This window comes from Anomaloglossus baeobatrachus, chromosome 8 (genome assembly GCF_048569485.1).
Source record: "Anomaloglossus baeobatrachus isolate aAnoBae1 chromosome 8, aAnoBae1.hap1, whole genome shotgun sequence".
Taxonomy (NCBI): Eukaryota; Metazoa; Chordata; class Amphibia; order Anura; family Aromobatidae; genus Anomaloglossus; species Anomaloglossus baeobatrachus.
This window is the reverse complement of record NC_134360.1, coordinates 12,598,775-12,611,843: the sequence shown is the minus strand read 5'-3', so window position 1 is coordinate 12,611,843 and position 13,069 is coordinate 12,598,775. Positions and strand designations below refer to the sequence as shown.

At 43.0% G+C, this 13,069-nt stretch overlaps 1 protein-coding gene across 1 annotated transcript in view; it reads right to left on the bottom strand.

The window, feature by feature from the left end:
• CACNA2D3 (calcium voltage-gated channel auxiliary subunit alpha2delta 3) overlaps positions 1-13,069 on the bottom strand; it is a 1,156,773-nt gene that overhangs the window by 50,303 nt on the left and 1,093,401 nt on the right. Inside the window, exons 31-32 of the mRNA XM_075321303.1 lie at positions 12,895-12,965; positions 7,646-7,721 (exon numbers count right to left, since the gene is read on the bottom strand). Coding sequence (XP_075177418.1) covers positions 7,646-7,721; positions 12,895-12,965 — 147 coding nt within the window. The remainder of the gene's footprint in view (positions 1-7,645; positions 7,722-12,894; positions 12,966-13,069) is intronic.

Here is a 13,069-nt window from a genome sequence, read left to right as displayed (position 1 = left end):
GCAAAAGTGGAGATTGGTGGCACGGGCCCAGGTCCAACTGTTTCAGTCCGTGGCTCAGTTTTCCTGAATTTTAAGCTCCAGGGGTCAACAGCTAGTCACTTTGCCTTGGTGTAGCTAATCAATAGTCACTTTGCCTTGGTGTAGCTAATCAATAGTCACTTTGCCTTGGTGTAGCTAATCAATAGTCACTTTGCCTTGGTGTAGCTAATCAATAGTCACTTTGCCTTGGTGTAGCTAATCAATAGTCACTTTGCCTTGGTGTAGCTAATCAATAGTCTCTTTGCCTTGGTGTAGCTAATCAATAATCACTTTGCCTTGGTGTAGATAATCAATAGTCACTTTGCTTTGGTGTAGCTAATCAATAGTCACTCTACCTTGGTGTAGCTAATCATTAGTCACTTTGCCTTGGTGTAGCTAATCAATAGTCACTTTGCCTTGGTGTAGCTAATCAATAGTCACTTTGCCTTGGTGTAGCTAATCAATAGTCACTTTGCCTTGGTGTAGCTAATCAATAGTCACTTTGCCTTGGTGTAGCTAATCAATAGTCACTTTGCCTTGGTGTAGCTAATCAATAGTCACTTTGCCTTGGTGTAGCTAATCAATAGTCTCTTTGCCTTGGTGTAGCTAATCAATAGTCTCTTTGCCTTGGTGTAGCTAATCAATAGTCTATTTGCCTTGGTGTAGCTAATCAATAGTCACTTTGCCTTGGTGTAGCTAATCAATAGTCACTTTGCCTTGGTGTAGCTAATCAATAGTCTCTTTGCCTTGGTGTAGCTAATCAATAGTCACTTTGCCTTGGTGTAGCTAATCAATAGTCACTTTGCCTTGGTGTAGTTAATCAATAGTCACTTTGCCTTGGTGTAGCTAATCAATAGTCACTTTGCCTTGGTGTAGCTAATCAATAGTCACTTTGCCTTGGTGTAGCTAATCAATAGTCACTTTGCCTTGGTGTAGCTAATCAATAGTCACTTTGCCTTGGTGTAGCTAATCAATAGTCTCTTTGCCTTGGTGTAGCTAATCAATAGTCTCTTTGCCTTGGTGTAGCTAATCAATAGTCACTTTGCCTTGGTGTAGCTAATCAATAGTCACTTTGCCTTGGTGTAGCTAATCAATAGTCTCTTTGCCTTGGTGTAGCTAATCAATAGTCACTTTGCCTTGGTGTAGCTAATCAATAGTCACTTTGCCTTGGTGTAGTTAATCAATAGTCACTTTGCCTTGGTGTAGCTAATCAATAGTCACTTTGTCTTGGTGCAGCTAATCAATACTCACTTTGCCTTGGTGTAGCTAATCAATAGTCACTTTGCCTTGGTGTAGCTAATCAATAGTCACTTTGCCTTGGTGTAGCTAATCAATAGTCTCTTTGCCTTGGTGTAGCTAATCAATAGTCACTTTGCTTTGGTGTAGCTAATCAATAGTCACTCTACCTTGGTGTAGCTAATCATTAGTCACTTTGCCTTGGTGTAGCTAATCAATAGTCACTTTGCCTTGGTGTAGCTAATCAATAGTCACTTTGCCTTGGTGTAGCTAATCAATAGTCACTTTGCCTTGGTGTAGCTAATCAATAGTCACTTTGCCTTGGTGTAGTTAATCAATAGTCACTTTGCCTTGATGTAGCTAATCAATAGTCACTTTGTCTTGGTGCAGCTAATCAATACTCACTTTGCCTTGGTGTAGCTAATCAATAGTCACTTTGCCTTGGTGTAGCTAATCAATAGTCACTTTGCCTTGGTGTAGCTAATCAATAGTCTCTTTGCCTTGGTGTAGCTAATCAATAGTCTCTTTGCCTTGGTGTAGCTAATCAATAGTCACTTTGCCTTGGTGTAGCTAATCAATAGTCACTTTGCCTTGGTGTAGCTAATCAATAGTCTCTTTGCCTTGGTGTAGCTAATCAATAGTCACTTTGCCTTGGTGTAGCTAATCAATAGTCTCTTTGCCTTGGTGTAGCTAATCAATAGTCACTTTGCCTTGGTGTAGCTAATCAATAGTCACTTTGCCTTGGTGTAGTTAATCAATAGTCACTTTGCCTTGGTGTAGCTAATCAATAGTCACTTTGCCTTGGTGTAGCTAATCAATAGTCACTTTGCTTTGGTGCAGCTAATCAATAGTCACTTTGCTTTGGTGCAGCTAATCAATAGTCACTTTGCCTTGGTGTAGCTAATCAATAGTCTCTTTGCTTTGGTGTAGCTAATCACTAGTCTCTTTGCCTTGGTGTAGCTAATCAATAGTCACTTTGCCTTGGTGTAGCTAATTAATAGTCACTTTGCCTTGGTGTAGCTAATCAATAGTCTCTTTGCCTTGGTGTAGCTAATCACTAGTCACTTTGCTTTGGTGTAGCTAATTAATAGTCACTTTGCTTTGGTGTAGCTAATCAATAGTCACTTTGCCTTGGTGCAGCTAATCAATACTCACTTTGCCTTGGTGTAGCTAATCAATAGTCACTTTGCTTTGGTGTAGCTAATCAATAGTCACTTTGCTTTGGTGCAGCTAATCAATAGTCACTTTGCCTTGGTGTAGCTAATCAATAGTCACTTTGCTTTGGTGTAGCTAATCAATAGTCTCTTTGCCTTGGTGTAGCTAATCAATAGTCTCTTTGCCTTGGTGTAGCTAATCAATAGTCTCTTTGCCTTGGTGTAGCTAATCAATAGTCTCTTTGCTTTGGTGCAGCTAATCAATAGTCACTTTGCCTTGGTGTAGCTAATCAATAGTCCCTTTGCCTTGGTGTAGCTAATTAATAGTCACTTTGCCTTGGTGTAGCTAATCAATAGTCTCTTTTCCTTGGTGTAGCTAATCAATAGTCTCTTTGCCTTGGTGTAGCTAATCAATAGTCTCTTTGCCTTGGTGTAGCTAATCAATAGTCACTTTGCCTTGGTGTAGCTAATCAATAGTCTCTTTGCCTTGGTGTAGCTAATCAATACTCACTTTTCCTTGGTGTAGCTAATTAATAGTCTCTTTGCCTTGGTGTAGCTAATCAATAGTCACTTTTCCTTGGTGTAGCTAATCAATAGTCTCTTTGCCTTGGTGTAGCTAATCACTAGTCACTTTGCTTTGGTGTAGCTAATTAATAGTCACTTTGCTTTGGTGTAGCTAATCAATAGTCACTTTGCCTTGGTGCAGCTAATCAATACTCACTTTGCCTTGGTGTAGCTAATCAATAGTCACTTTGCTTTGGTGTAGCTAATCAATAGTCACTTTGCTTTGGTGCAGCTAATCAATAGTCACTTTGCCTTGGTGTAGCTAATCAATAGTCACTTTGCTTTGGTGTAGCTAATCAATAGTCTCTTTGCCTTGGTGTAGCTAATCAATAGTCTCTTTGCCTTGGTGTAGCTAATCAATAGTCTCTTTGCCTTGGTGTAGCTAATCAATAGTCTCTTTGCTTTGGTGCAGCTAATCAATAGTCACTTTGCCTTGGTGTAGCTAATCAATAGTCCCTTTGCCTTGGTGTAGCTAATTAATAGTCACTTTGCCTTGGTGTAGCTAATCAATAGTCTCTTTTCCTTGGTGTAGCTAATCAATAGTCTCTTTGCCTTGGTGTAGCTAATCAATAGTCTCTTTGCCTTGGTGTAGCTAATCAATAGTCACTTTGCCTTGGTGTAGCTAATCAATAGTCTCTTTGCCTTGGTGTAGCTAATCAATACTCACTTTTCCTTGGTGTAGCTAATTAATAGTCTCTTTGCCTTGGTGTAGCTAATCAATAGTCACTTTTCCTTGGTGTAGCTAATCAATAGTCTCTTTGCCTTGGTGTAGCTAATCAATACTCACTTTTCCTTGGTGTAGCTAATTAATAGTCTCTTTGCCTTGGTGTAGCTAATCAATAGTCACTTTGCCTTGGTGTAGCTAATCAATAGTCACTTTTCCTTGGTGTAGCTAATCAATAGTCTCTTTGCCTTGGTGTAGCTAATCAATACTCACTTTTCCTTGGTGTAGCTAATTAATAGTCTCTTTGCCTTGGTGTAGCTAATCAAGTTCAGTGCTAGGAAAATCTAGCTGCAACTTTGCTCCTATTAACAGGATAATATATGTAGGTCTTTGGAAGTATTAATAAAAAAAGGGATTTTTTTTCAGTTTTGAAGCCCTGTTAGATGGCACAGGTGGGTCCTAAGACGTACCTGTGGCCTTGTTCAGACAAGCATATTATATGTGCAGAGCTTGCATTTTAGCCAGCGTATGTGGCCGATTTTCCACATTGTTTGGGTAGAAAAGAAATCTCAGCAGGCACGGTTCAGTTCTGATTCTAGCGCATGTGAACAGTGGGCAGCTTCCGTTTGATAGTGCGGACGAGCACACGGAGCTGCACACAGAGCCAGGCAGTTCTGCTATTCACGTGACTGGCCTGAGCTTTCATATGTGCACCCAGCCTTTTTAGATCCTTTTTTGGAGCCAAGTTAAAAAGGTACAAAAACAGCAAAAACAGCAAACTGGAGAATATTATTTCAAGCAACAAAATGCCAGCACCCACTCAGAAGGTAACAGGGGTCATCTATTGTAAAATGACTTTCAAGAGGAAGAGAGAAATGCAAATAATTTGTAATTAAACCTTTTTTTAAATTAAATTATTGGAGACCACTATAAGAAGAAAGAAAAGAGGAAAAGGGTAATTGTCAGTTACACAGGAAAAGCGGAAATATATACATAAGAAGCAATACTGTATAAAATGAGAGGGACCACATTCCACGAGCTAAAAATGGGCTCCACCAATACAGCGCTGGGTTTCCCCACCCAATATAAAGGGGTCCTGCCTCCGTTTCCCAGGATACAACTTTTCCATCACTTTTGGGATAATAATTCATGCCTCTTTGGTAGCTTAAAATTGCGTAATTTTAATTATTCTAAATTTTAGACTCAGTAAATTGAAGATCGAAGAAAGTCGGGGGAACATTTCATATGTATGGGGGCCATTTGAGTCTCCCTGATAGAGAATGTAGGGGAAAAAAGACAAACAGTTGTAACTTTAAAGGGAATCTGTCAGGTGACTTTCTAGTAGAAAACTAATGGTATCCTGGAGTAGGTCTTGGGCAGCCCTTTTAGGATCGTTAACTTTTATTGCTCTACCTTCTTCTGTTATCTTCCTGTAAGTCCCAGCGAATACAGTGTTGCACACCGGCTAGTCAAGCATGCGTAAATCCCAACTGATTATGCACTGATCCCCGCACTCACCTCTCTGCAGTGATAGTAAATGACAGTGAAGACTTTTACTATCACTGATAACACGATACAGATGAAGGGGACCAGTAGATAATCAGTTTGGATTTCATATGGTTGACTAGTTGGCACACAACACTGAATTCTCTGAGGCTTACAGCAAGATAACTGAATAAGATAGAGCAATAAAGGTTACTGATCCTAAAAGGGCTGCCCAAGACCTATTCCAGGATACCATTAGTAATGTACTTGAAAATCACCTGACAGATTCCCTTTAATGCCCAGTACCTTCGTTGAGCCACTGCCAGGGCAGTTTAAAATCCCTGATAAATCTAAGATATAATTTTTTAGAAGCAAATTATTCCCAATGCATTTGCTTTGAAGAGGTGAATCCCATACAGGTCACTGATATCCAATGGGAAAGTGGATGGGACCAACTAGTAAGAGTCCTCTCTACCATCCATGGGAGCTAGAGCGGTCACTTATTGTGACCTGTATGGAACCAAACTCTTGGTAAGAAGGACTTACATGGACATAAGAAACAATTATTAATGGAGTGTAGGGTGAAGATTAGTGATGGGCAAGTGCTACCATGCTCGGGTGCTCAGTACTCTTAACAACAGTTAGATGCCCTGATGAGCGCAACTCGAGTATAATGGAATCAATCGGAATCTCGAGCATTTTTCCGAGAAATTTTCCAGAAAAATGCTTGAGTTCCCCATTGACTTCCATCATACTTGGTGACTAGCGTCCATCTGAGCATCAACTCCTTTTTCGAGAACTGAGCACCCGAGCATGGTAGTGCCCGCTGATCACTTGTTACCAGTACTGAGCACCCGAGCATGGTAGTGCCCGCTCATCACTAGTTACGAGTACTGAGCACCCGAGCATGGTAGTGCCCGCTCATCACTAGTTACCAGTACAGAGCACCCGAGCATGGTAGTGCCCGCTCATCACTAGATACCAGTACTGAGCACCCGAGCATGGTAGTGCTCGCTCATCACTAGTTACCAGTACTGAGCACCCGAGCATGGTAGTGCTCACTCATCACTAGTTACCAGTACTGAGCACCCGAGCATGGTAGTGCTCACTCATCACTAGTTACCAGTACTGAGCACCTGAGCATGGTAGTGTCCGCTCATCACTAGTTACCAGTACTGAGCACCCGAGCATGGTAGTGCCCGCTCATCACTAGTTACAAGTACTGAGCACCTGAGCATGGTAGTGCCCGCTCATCACTAGTTACCAGTACTGAGCACCCGAGCATGGTAGTGCCCGCTCATCACTAGTTACCAGTACTGAGCACCTGAGCATGGTAGTGCCCGCTCATCACTAGCTACCAGTACTGAGCACCTGAGCATGGTAGTGCCCGCTCATCACTAGTTACCAGTACAGAGCACCCGAGCATGGTAGTGCCCGCTCTTCACTAGTTACCAGTACAGAGCACCCGAGCATGGTAGTGCCCGCTCATCACTAGTTACCAGTACTGAGCACCTGAGAATGGTAGTGCCCGCTCATCACTAGTTACCAGTACTGAGCACCTGAGCATGGTAGTGCCCGCTCATCACTAGTTACCAGTACAGAGCACCCGAGCATGGTAGTGCCCGCTCATCACTAGTTACCAGTACAGAGCACCTGAGCATGGTAGTGTCTGCTCATCACTAGTTACCAGTACTGAGCACCCGAGCATGGTAGTGTCCGCTCATCACTAGTTACCAGTACTGAGCACCTGAGCATGGTAGTGCCTGCTCATCACTAGTTACCAGTACTGAGCACCCGAGCATGGTAGTGCCCACTCATCACTAGTTACCAGTACTGAGCACCTGAGCATGGTAGTGCCCGCTCATCACTAGCTACCAGTACTGAGCACCTGAGTATGGTAGTGCCCGCTCATCACTAGTTACCAGTACAGAGCACCCGAGCATGGTAGTGCCCGCTCATCACTAGTTACCAGTACAGAGCACCCGAGCATGGTAGTGCCCACTCATCACTAGTTACCAGTACAGAGCACCCGAGCATGGTAGTGCCCGCTCATCACTAGTTACCAGTACTGAGCACCTGAGCATGGTAGTGCCCGCTCATCACTAGTTACCAGTACTGAGCACCCGAGCATGGTAGTGCCCGCTCATCACTAGTTACGAGTACTGAGCACCCGAGCATGGTAGTGCTCGCTCATCACTAGTTACCAGTACTGAGCATCCGAGCATGGTAGTGCCCGCTCATCACTAGTTACCAGTAGTGAGCACCCGAGCATGGTAGTGTCCACTCATCACTAGTTACCAGTACTGAGCACCTGAGCATGGTAGTGCCCGCTCATCACTAGTTACCAGTACTGAGCACCCGAGCATGGTAGTGTCCGCTCATCACTAGTTACCAGTACTGAGCACCCGAGCATGGTAGTGCCCGCTCATCACTAGTTACCAGCACTGAGCACCCGAGCATGGTAGTGCCTGCTCATCACTACTGAGGATATACACATTGTGTTAGGTATGGCAGGTACACTTACGTCCAGCAGGCTGTGGGCACTGTCGCTGCTCTCTTTGTTAGTTCGGCACATGGCTTGATAGTCATACAGGGTTATTCTACGGAAATAAAAAAAGAAAAATTACAATATTTCAACTAGTTTTAAAGTATAAAGCAAAAGGCAACCCTCATCAATTTATGGATAAGCAAATATTTTTTATTTTTTCAGTGCCCTTATAGTACAAGCAGATGGGTCCATGTCCTGACATCCTTGGTTACTGAAGACCCCTTGTGAGAGGTGCACAGCCCCCACCTGACCGTGCACAAGTAAAGACTCAATAGAAAATACAGTTTACAAAGCCAATACGTTATATTGAACTCATAATACCCCACCATATGTGCGCGATCAGAGAGGAGTGGTGCAATACCATGTACAGAGCTGTATACCACTCAGGGGATTGGTGTAGGAATATGAGCGATGGGTGAGGGTCTCCGAACTCACACAAATGACTATTCTCAATGTTCCTAACAGCTTGATACATTGTTTTCTCTAAAATGTCATAGATGCAGCAAATATGGAGTCGGCTCCTGGTGCATGCTGCCCAAAAATCACCGACAGGTCCCTTTAAGAGCCGCTAGGTGCAAGCAGGGGCTTTGATACATTTTTTGTACATGTAATGATGATATATCGTAGGACGCAATCTCAGCGGTCCCTCCATTAGCACAAACTATTCATGATGCGGAAGTAACATTTTCTCTTGTATTTTTTATTCTTTCTTTTCATAGAATATATATTATTTTATTTGCAGCTTTAAGGCTACATGTGTCTTTTTATTGCTGAATATGGCAGAAAAAAAATAGATAATTGCTTGTTTTTTTCCCTCCTGACAGCTAATTATGTAACTAGTCATCTTGTAGGATCCTTCCCGTTGTGCAGATCACCGGCCTAAGGCGAAACGATAAATCTGACGTCTCGCTCTTGTCACTGTCCAGAGATTCACATTAGATTATTATCACTGATGTTAGTAAAACAGATGATTACAAAGGTTTGTTGTAATCTAATATATAAAGCTGTGTGTGTGTGTGTGTGCGTGTGTGTGTGTGTGTACAGTATGTGTGTGTGTGTGTGTGTGTATGTGTGTACAGTATGTGTGTGTGTGTGTGTGTGTGTGTGTGCGTGTGTGTGTATGTATGTGTGTGTGTGTGTGTGTATGTATGTATGTGTGTGTGTATGTATGTGTATGTATGTGTGTGTGTGTGTGTGTGTATAATGTGTGTGTATGTGTGTGCGTGTGTGTATGTATGTGTGTGTGTATGTATGTGTGTGTGTGTGTCCGGGATTGGCATCTGCACCGTCGCAGCTACAGCCACAAAATTTTGCACACTCACACTTCTGCACCCCGAGAGCGTCATAGGCTGTTTTGAGAGGAAATTTTAACCCTGCTGGGAGCCACAGTGCAGCCAGAACTTTAGAAGAATGCGCAGCCACTCCCTTATATGGAATGTTGGCGTGTCACAATGCAGCCAGGGAAAGAGGCAGACACAGGCAGGGAAAGAAACAGACACAAAAAGACAGACACAGACAAAGAGACAGACACAGACACAGGGAAACAGACAGACAGGGAAAGAAAGGAAAAGAGACAGACAAGGTAAGAGACAGACAAAGACAGGTAAAGAGACAGTCAAAGAGACAGACTTACAGGGAAAGAGACAGACACAGACAAAGAGACAGAGACAGACACAGGGAAACAGACAGGGAAAGAAAGGAAAAGTGACAGACAGGGTAAGAGACAGACAAAGACAGGTAAAGAGACAGACAAAGAGACAGACTTACAGGGAAAGAGACAGACACAGGGAAACAGACAGACAGGAAAAGAAAGGGAAAGTGACAGACAGGGTAAGAGACAGACAAAAACAGGTAAAGAGACAGACAAAGAGACAGACACAGGGAAAGAGACAGACACAGGGAAAGAGACAGACACAGGGGAAGAGACAGACACAGGGAAAGAGACAGACAGGGAAAGAGACAGACAGGGAAAGAGACAGACAGGGAAAGAGACAGACAGGGAAAGAGACAGACAGGGAAAGAGACAGACAGGGAAAGGGACAGAGATGGATAGACAGACAGGGAAATAGATTGAGACAGACGGAGAAAGAGACAGAGACAGTCAGAGACAGACAGGGAAAGAGACAGACAGACAAGGAGATAGAGAGAGAGAGACAGAGAGATATATACAGAGGGGGAGACAGACAGAGAATGGGAGAGAAACAGAGAGACAGTTACTATCCCGGGCATTAATACATTCTATTTATACATTCTATCCCGGGAGTGTTAATACATTCTATTTTGATAACAACAGTTATTAACCCGGGCAAAGCCGGGTAGTACAGCTAGTATAAGATAATCTTCGTTTTTTTTTATACAAACCTTATTATTAGCTTTTTTTTTCATTCTGGAAAAAGCAATAAGGGATACGGAACTATTATCATTACATATGGAGGCTGGGGTCTTGGCTACAGGCGGTGAGGTCCTGGAGTCTCCACTCAGCCTCCGATCAGTCACAAATAGTCTAGTCCAGGAGACCCCTTTAAAGTTGTGTACGTTTTTTGGGGTTCTTAACAGCCAGGAAATTTGAGACCCAGTGCTGGACCTGGGGAGTGTGAGTAAAGCACAGTTTGCTTTATGAAATCACACTACAACTGGGGGGGGGAGAGGTTTTCCGAAATTGGAAAACTCCTTTAATTCCTTTGATAAAAAATGAGGTAGTGTGAACCAGACAAGACATTCTTATAGGGAGGCTGCATGGTCTGGGATTGCTAGAAGATGTGTGCAAGTAAAATAAAACAACTCTTCTTTATTGTGCAGGAATATAAAAACCAAAGCCAAAATACCAGCGCCCATCTCAGGCCAATTTCACTCTTTCAACCCCTGAAATACCTGAAATGACAGATGAGATTTTCAAAAGAATAATAGAAGGTATGAACCGGCTGTGCAGTGATGTAAGTGCTGCGCTCAGCCCCCGTCTGACAGCGAGGGCAGAGCGCACCTACATTGTGGACTGTGCTAAACCTCAATGCCATCTGACAAGGAAAGAGGAAATTTGAGTAATTACCTAACTACAAAGCGCTTTCCTGCTTTTGATGCTGTTACATTTACTGTCTCGAGCCGCTGCACAAACATAAAACCTGACGCATTCGGTGGAATATTTATCTGGGGACGATGTCGTTATTGAAATATCAGAGATACAAAGTATATTTATAAATACAATATATCTGAGGTCAGAGAAAATCAGCTCCTGACAAATAAAAAGTCACATAAAAAAATGTAGCAAGCACTTATTATTTAAGGTCTTTACTCTGCTTTGACCTTGGAACCTTTAGTTCCAATTTTGCCTTTATCATATTTTGCCCCCCCCTTCTCCCGCTATCGGATGTTTAGGCTTAGTGCACACAATGAGTATTTGGTTGCAGAATTTTCTGCACCATTTCTTCACAGGAAAAAAATCAGTGTAAAAATATGTGTTCTCTTACGCGTTTTTGCTGCTTTTTTTATGCGTTTTTTCATTGCTCTCAATGGTGAGAAACACATGCAAAAATCCTCGAAAGAAGGATCCTTGAAACATGCTAGGAAAAAACCTCAAAGTGTGCACTGCACTTAAGGATTGTCATTGACTTTGCTGGCATCAGTGACAAAACTGCACTAAAAAAACTCAAAAAAACAATATGAAAACACAGTGTGCACACAGCCTTGCTCTGCTAATACAATCTGTGAATACCTGATCTCTGTATAGAGGTTAAAGGGGATCTATCAGCAGGTTTTTGCTATCTAGTCTGACAACAGCATGATGAGGGGCAAAGACCCTGATTCCAGTGATGTGTCAGTTACCTTACTGGGTGCACAATCACACTATTCTCTGCTGCAGATGTAGTAGAACTCAAAAAGCTGAGCTTTGTATAACCGTGCCCGCACCACTGATTGGCAGCTTTCTGTGTATAACTTTGCCCACACCACTGATTGGCAGCTTTCTGTGTATAACGCCGCGCACACCACTGATTGACAGCTTCATTGTGTCTAACTCTACCCACACTACTGATTGACAGCTTTCTGTGTATAATTCCGCTCACACCACTGACTGGCAGCTTTCTGTGTATAACCCCACCCACACCACTGATTGGCAGCTTTCTGTGTATAACCCGGCCCACTGTATAACCCTGCCCACACTACTAATTGGAAGCTTTCCGTGTATAACCCTGCCCACACCACTGATTGGCAGCTTTCTGTGTATAACCCCGGCCACACCACTGATTGGCAGCTTTCTGTGTATAACTTTGCCCACACCACTGATTGGCAGCTTTCTGTGTATAACGCCGCGCACACCACTGATTGGCAGCTTTCTGTGTATAACCCTGTCCACACCACTGATTGGCAGCTTTCTGTGTATAATTCCGCTCACACCACTGACTGGCAGCTTTCTGTGTATAACCCTGCCCACACCCCTGATTGGCAGCTTTCTGTGTATAACCCTACCCACACCACTGATTGGCAGCTTTCTGTGTATAACCCTACCCACACTACTTATTGTCAGCTTCACAGTGTATAACCCATCCACACCCATGATTGGCAGCTTTCTGTGTATAACACCACACCACTGATTGGCAGATTTCTGTGTATAACCCCACCCACATAACTGATTGGCAGCTTTCCGTGTATAACCCCACCCACACCACTGATTGGCAGCTTTCTGTGTATAACCCTGCCCACACTACTGATTGGAAGCTTTCCGTGTATAACCCTGCCCACACCACTGATTGGCAGCTTTCTGTGTATAACCCCACCCACACCACTGATTGGCAGCTTTATGTGAATACTGTGCATAGGCAGAAAGGTGCTAATCAGTGTTGGGGCATGGTTTGACTAGAAGGCAGGAGACACTTAGTCCTTTGGTAAAAATCTTGTGCTGATAAAACACTAATTTTATTGAAATAACAACACTCAGCGCAGTAACTGACACATCACTGGAACCAGGGTATCTGCCCCTGCATCATGCTGCTCTCAGATTACATAGCAAATACATGATGTATGACAGTTCACTGTAGGGAACCCCAACTGTAAAATTGTAACCAATTTGTTAAGATGATATTTAAAATTAAGGGGTTTTTTTATAACAGAAATCCCCTTAAATCTAGATGTTACTGTAGATGAACATTGTGCCGCTCAGTGGTGGACCTTCACTCTGAAGTATCTGTAACGTTGACAGTCCGAGCCATTAGTTTCATCGTCAGAATCCTTGCCTTTTAAATGAGCCCATTGTTAGCAACTTGTTCATCACAGCACCTTCAATTTCTCCAAAAAAACGCCCAGTCTGGGGAAAAACGAGAAGGAACAATAAATTAGTTCAAGTACTTGAGCGCAGTATGAAATACAGCTCTGCACAGCCAAGCATTACATTTTACACAAGGCGACCTC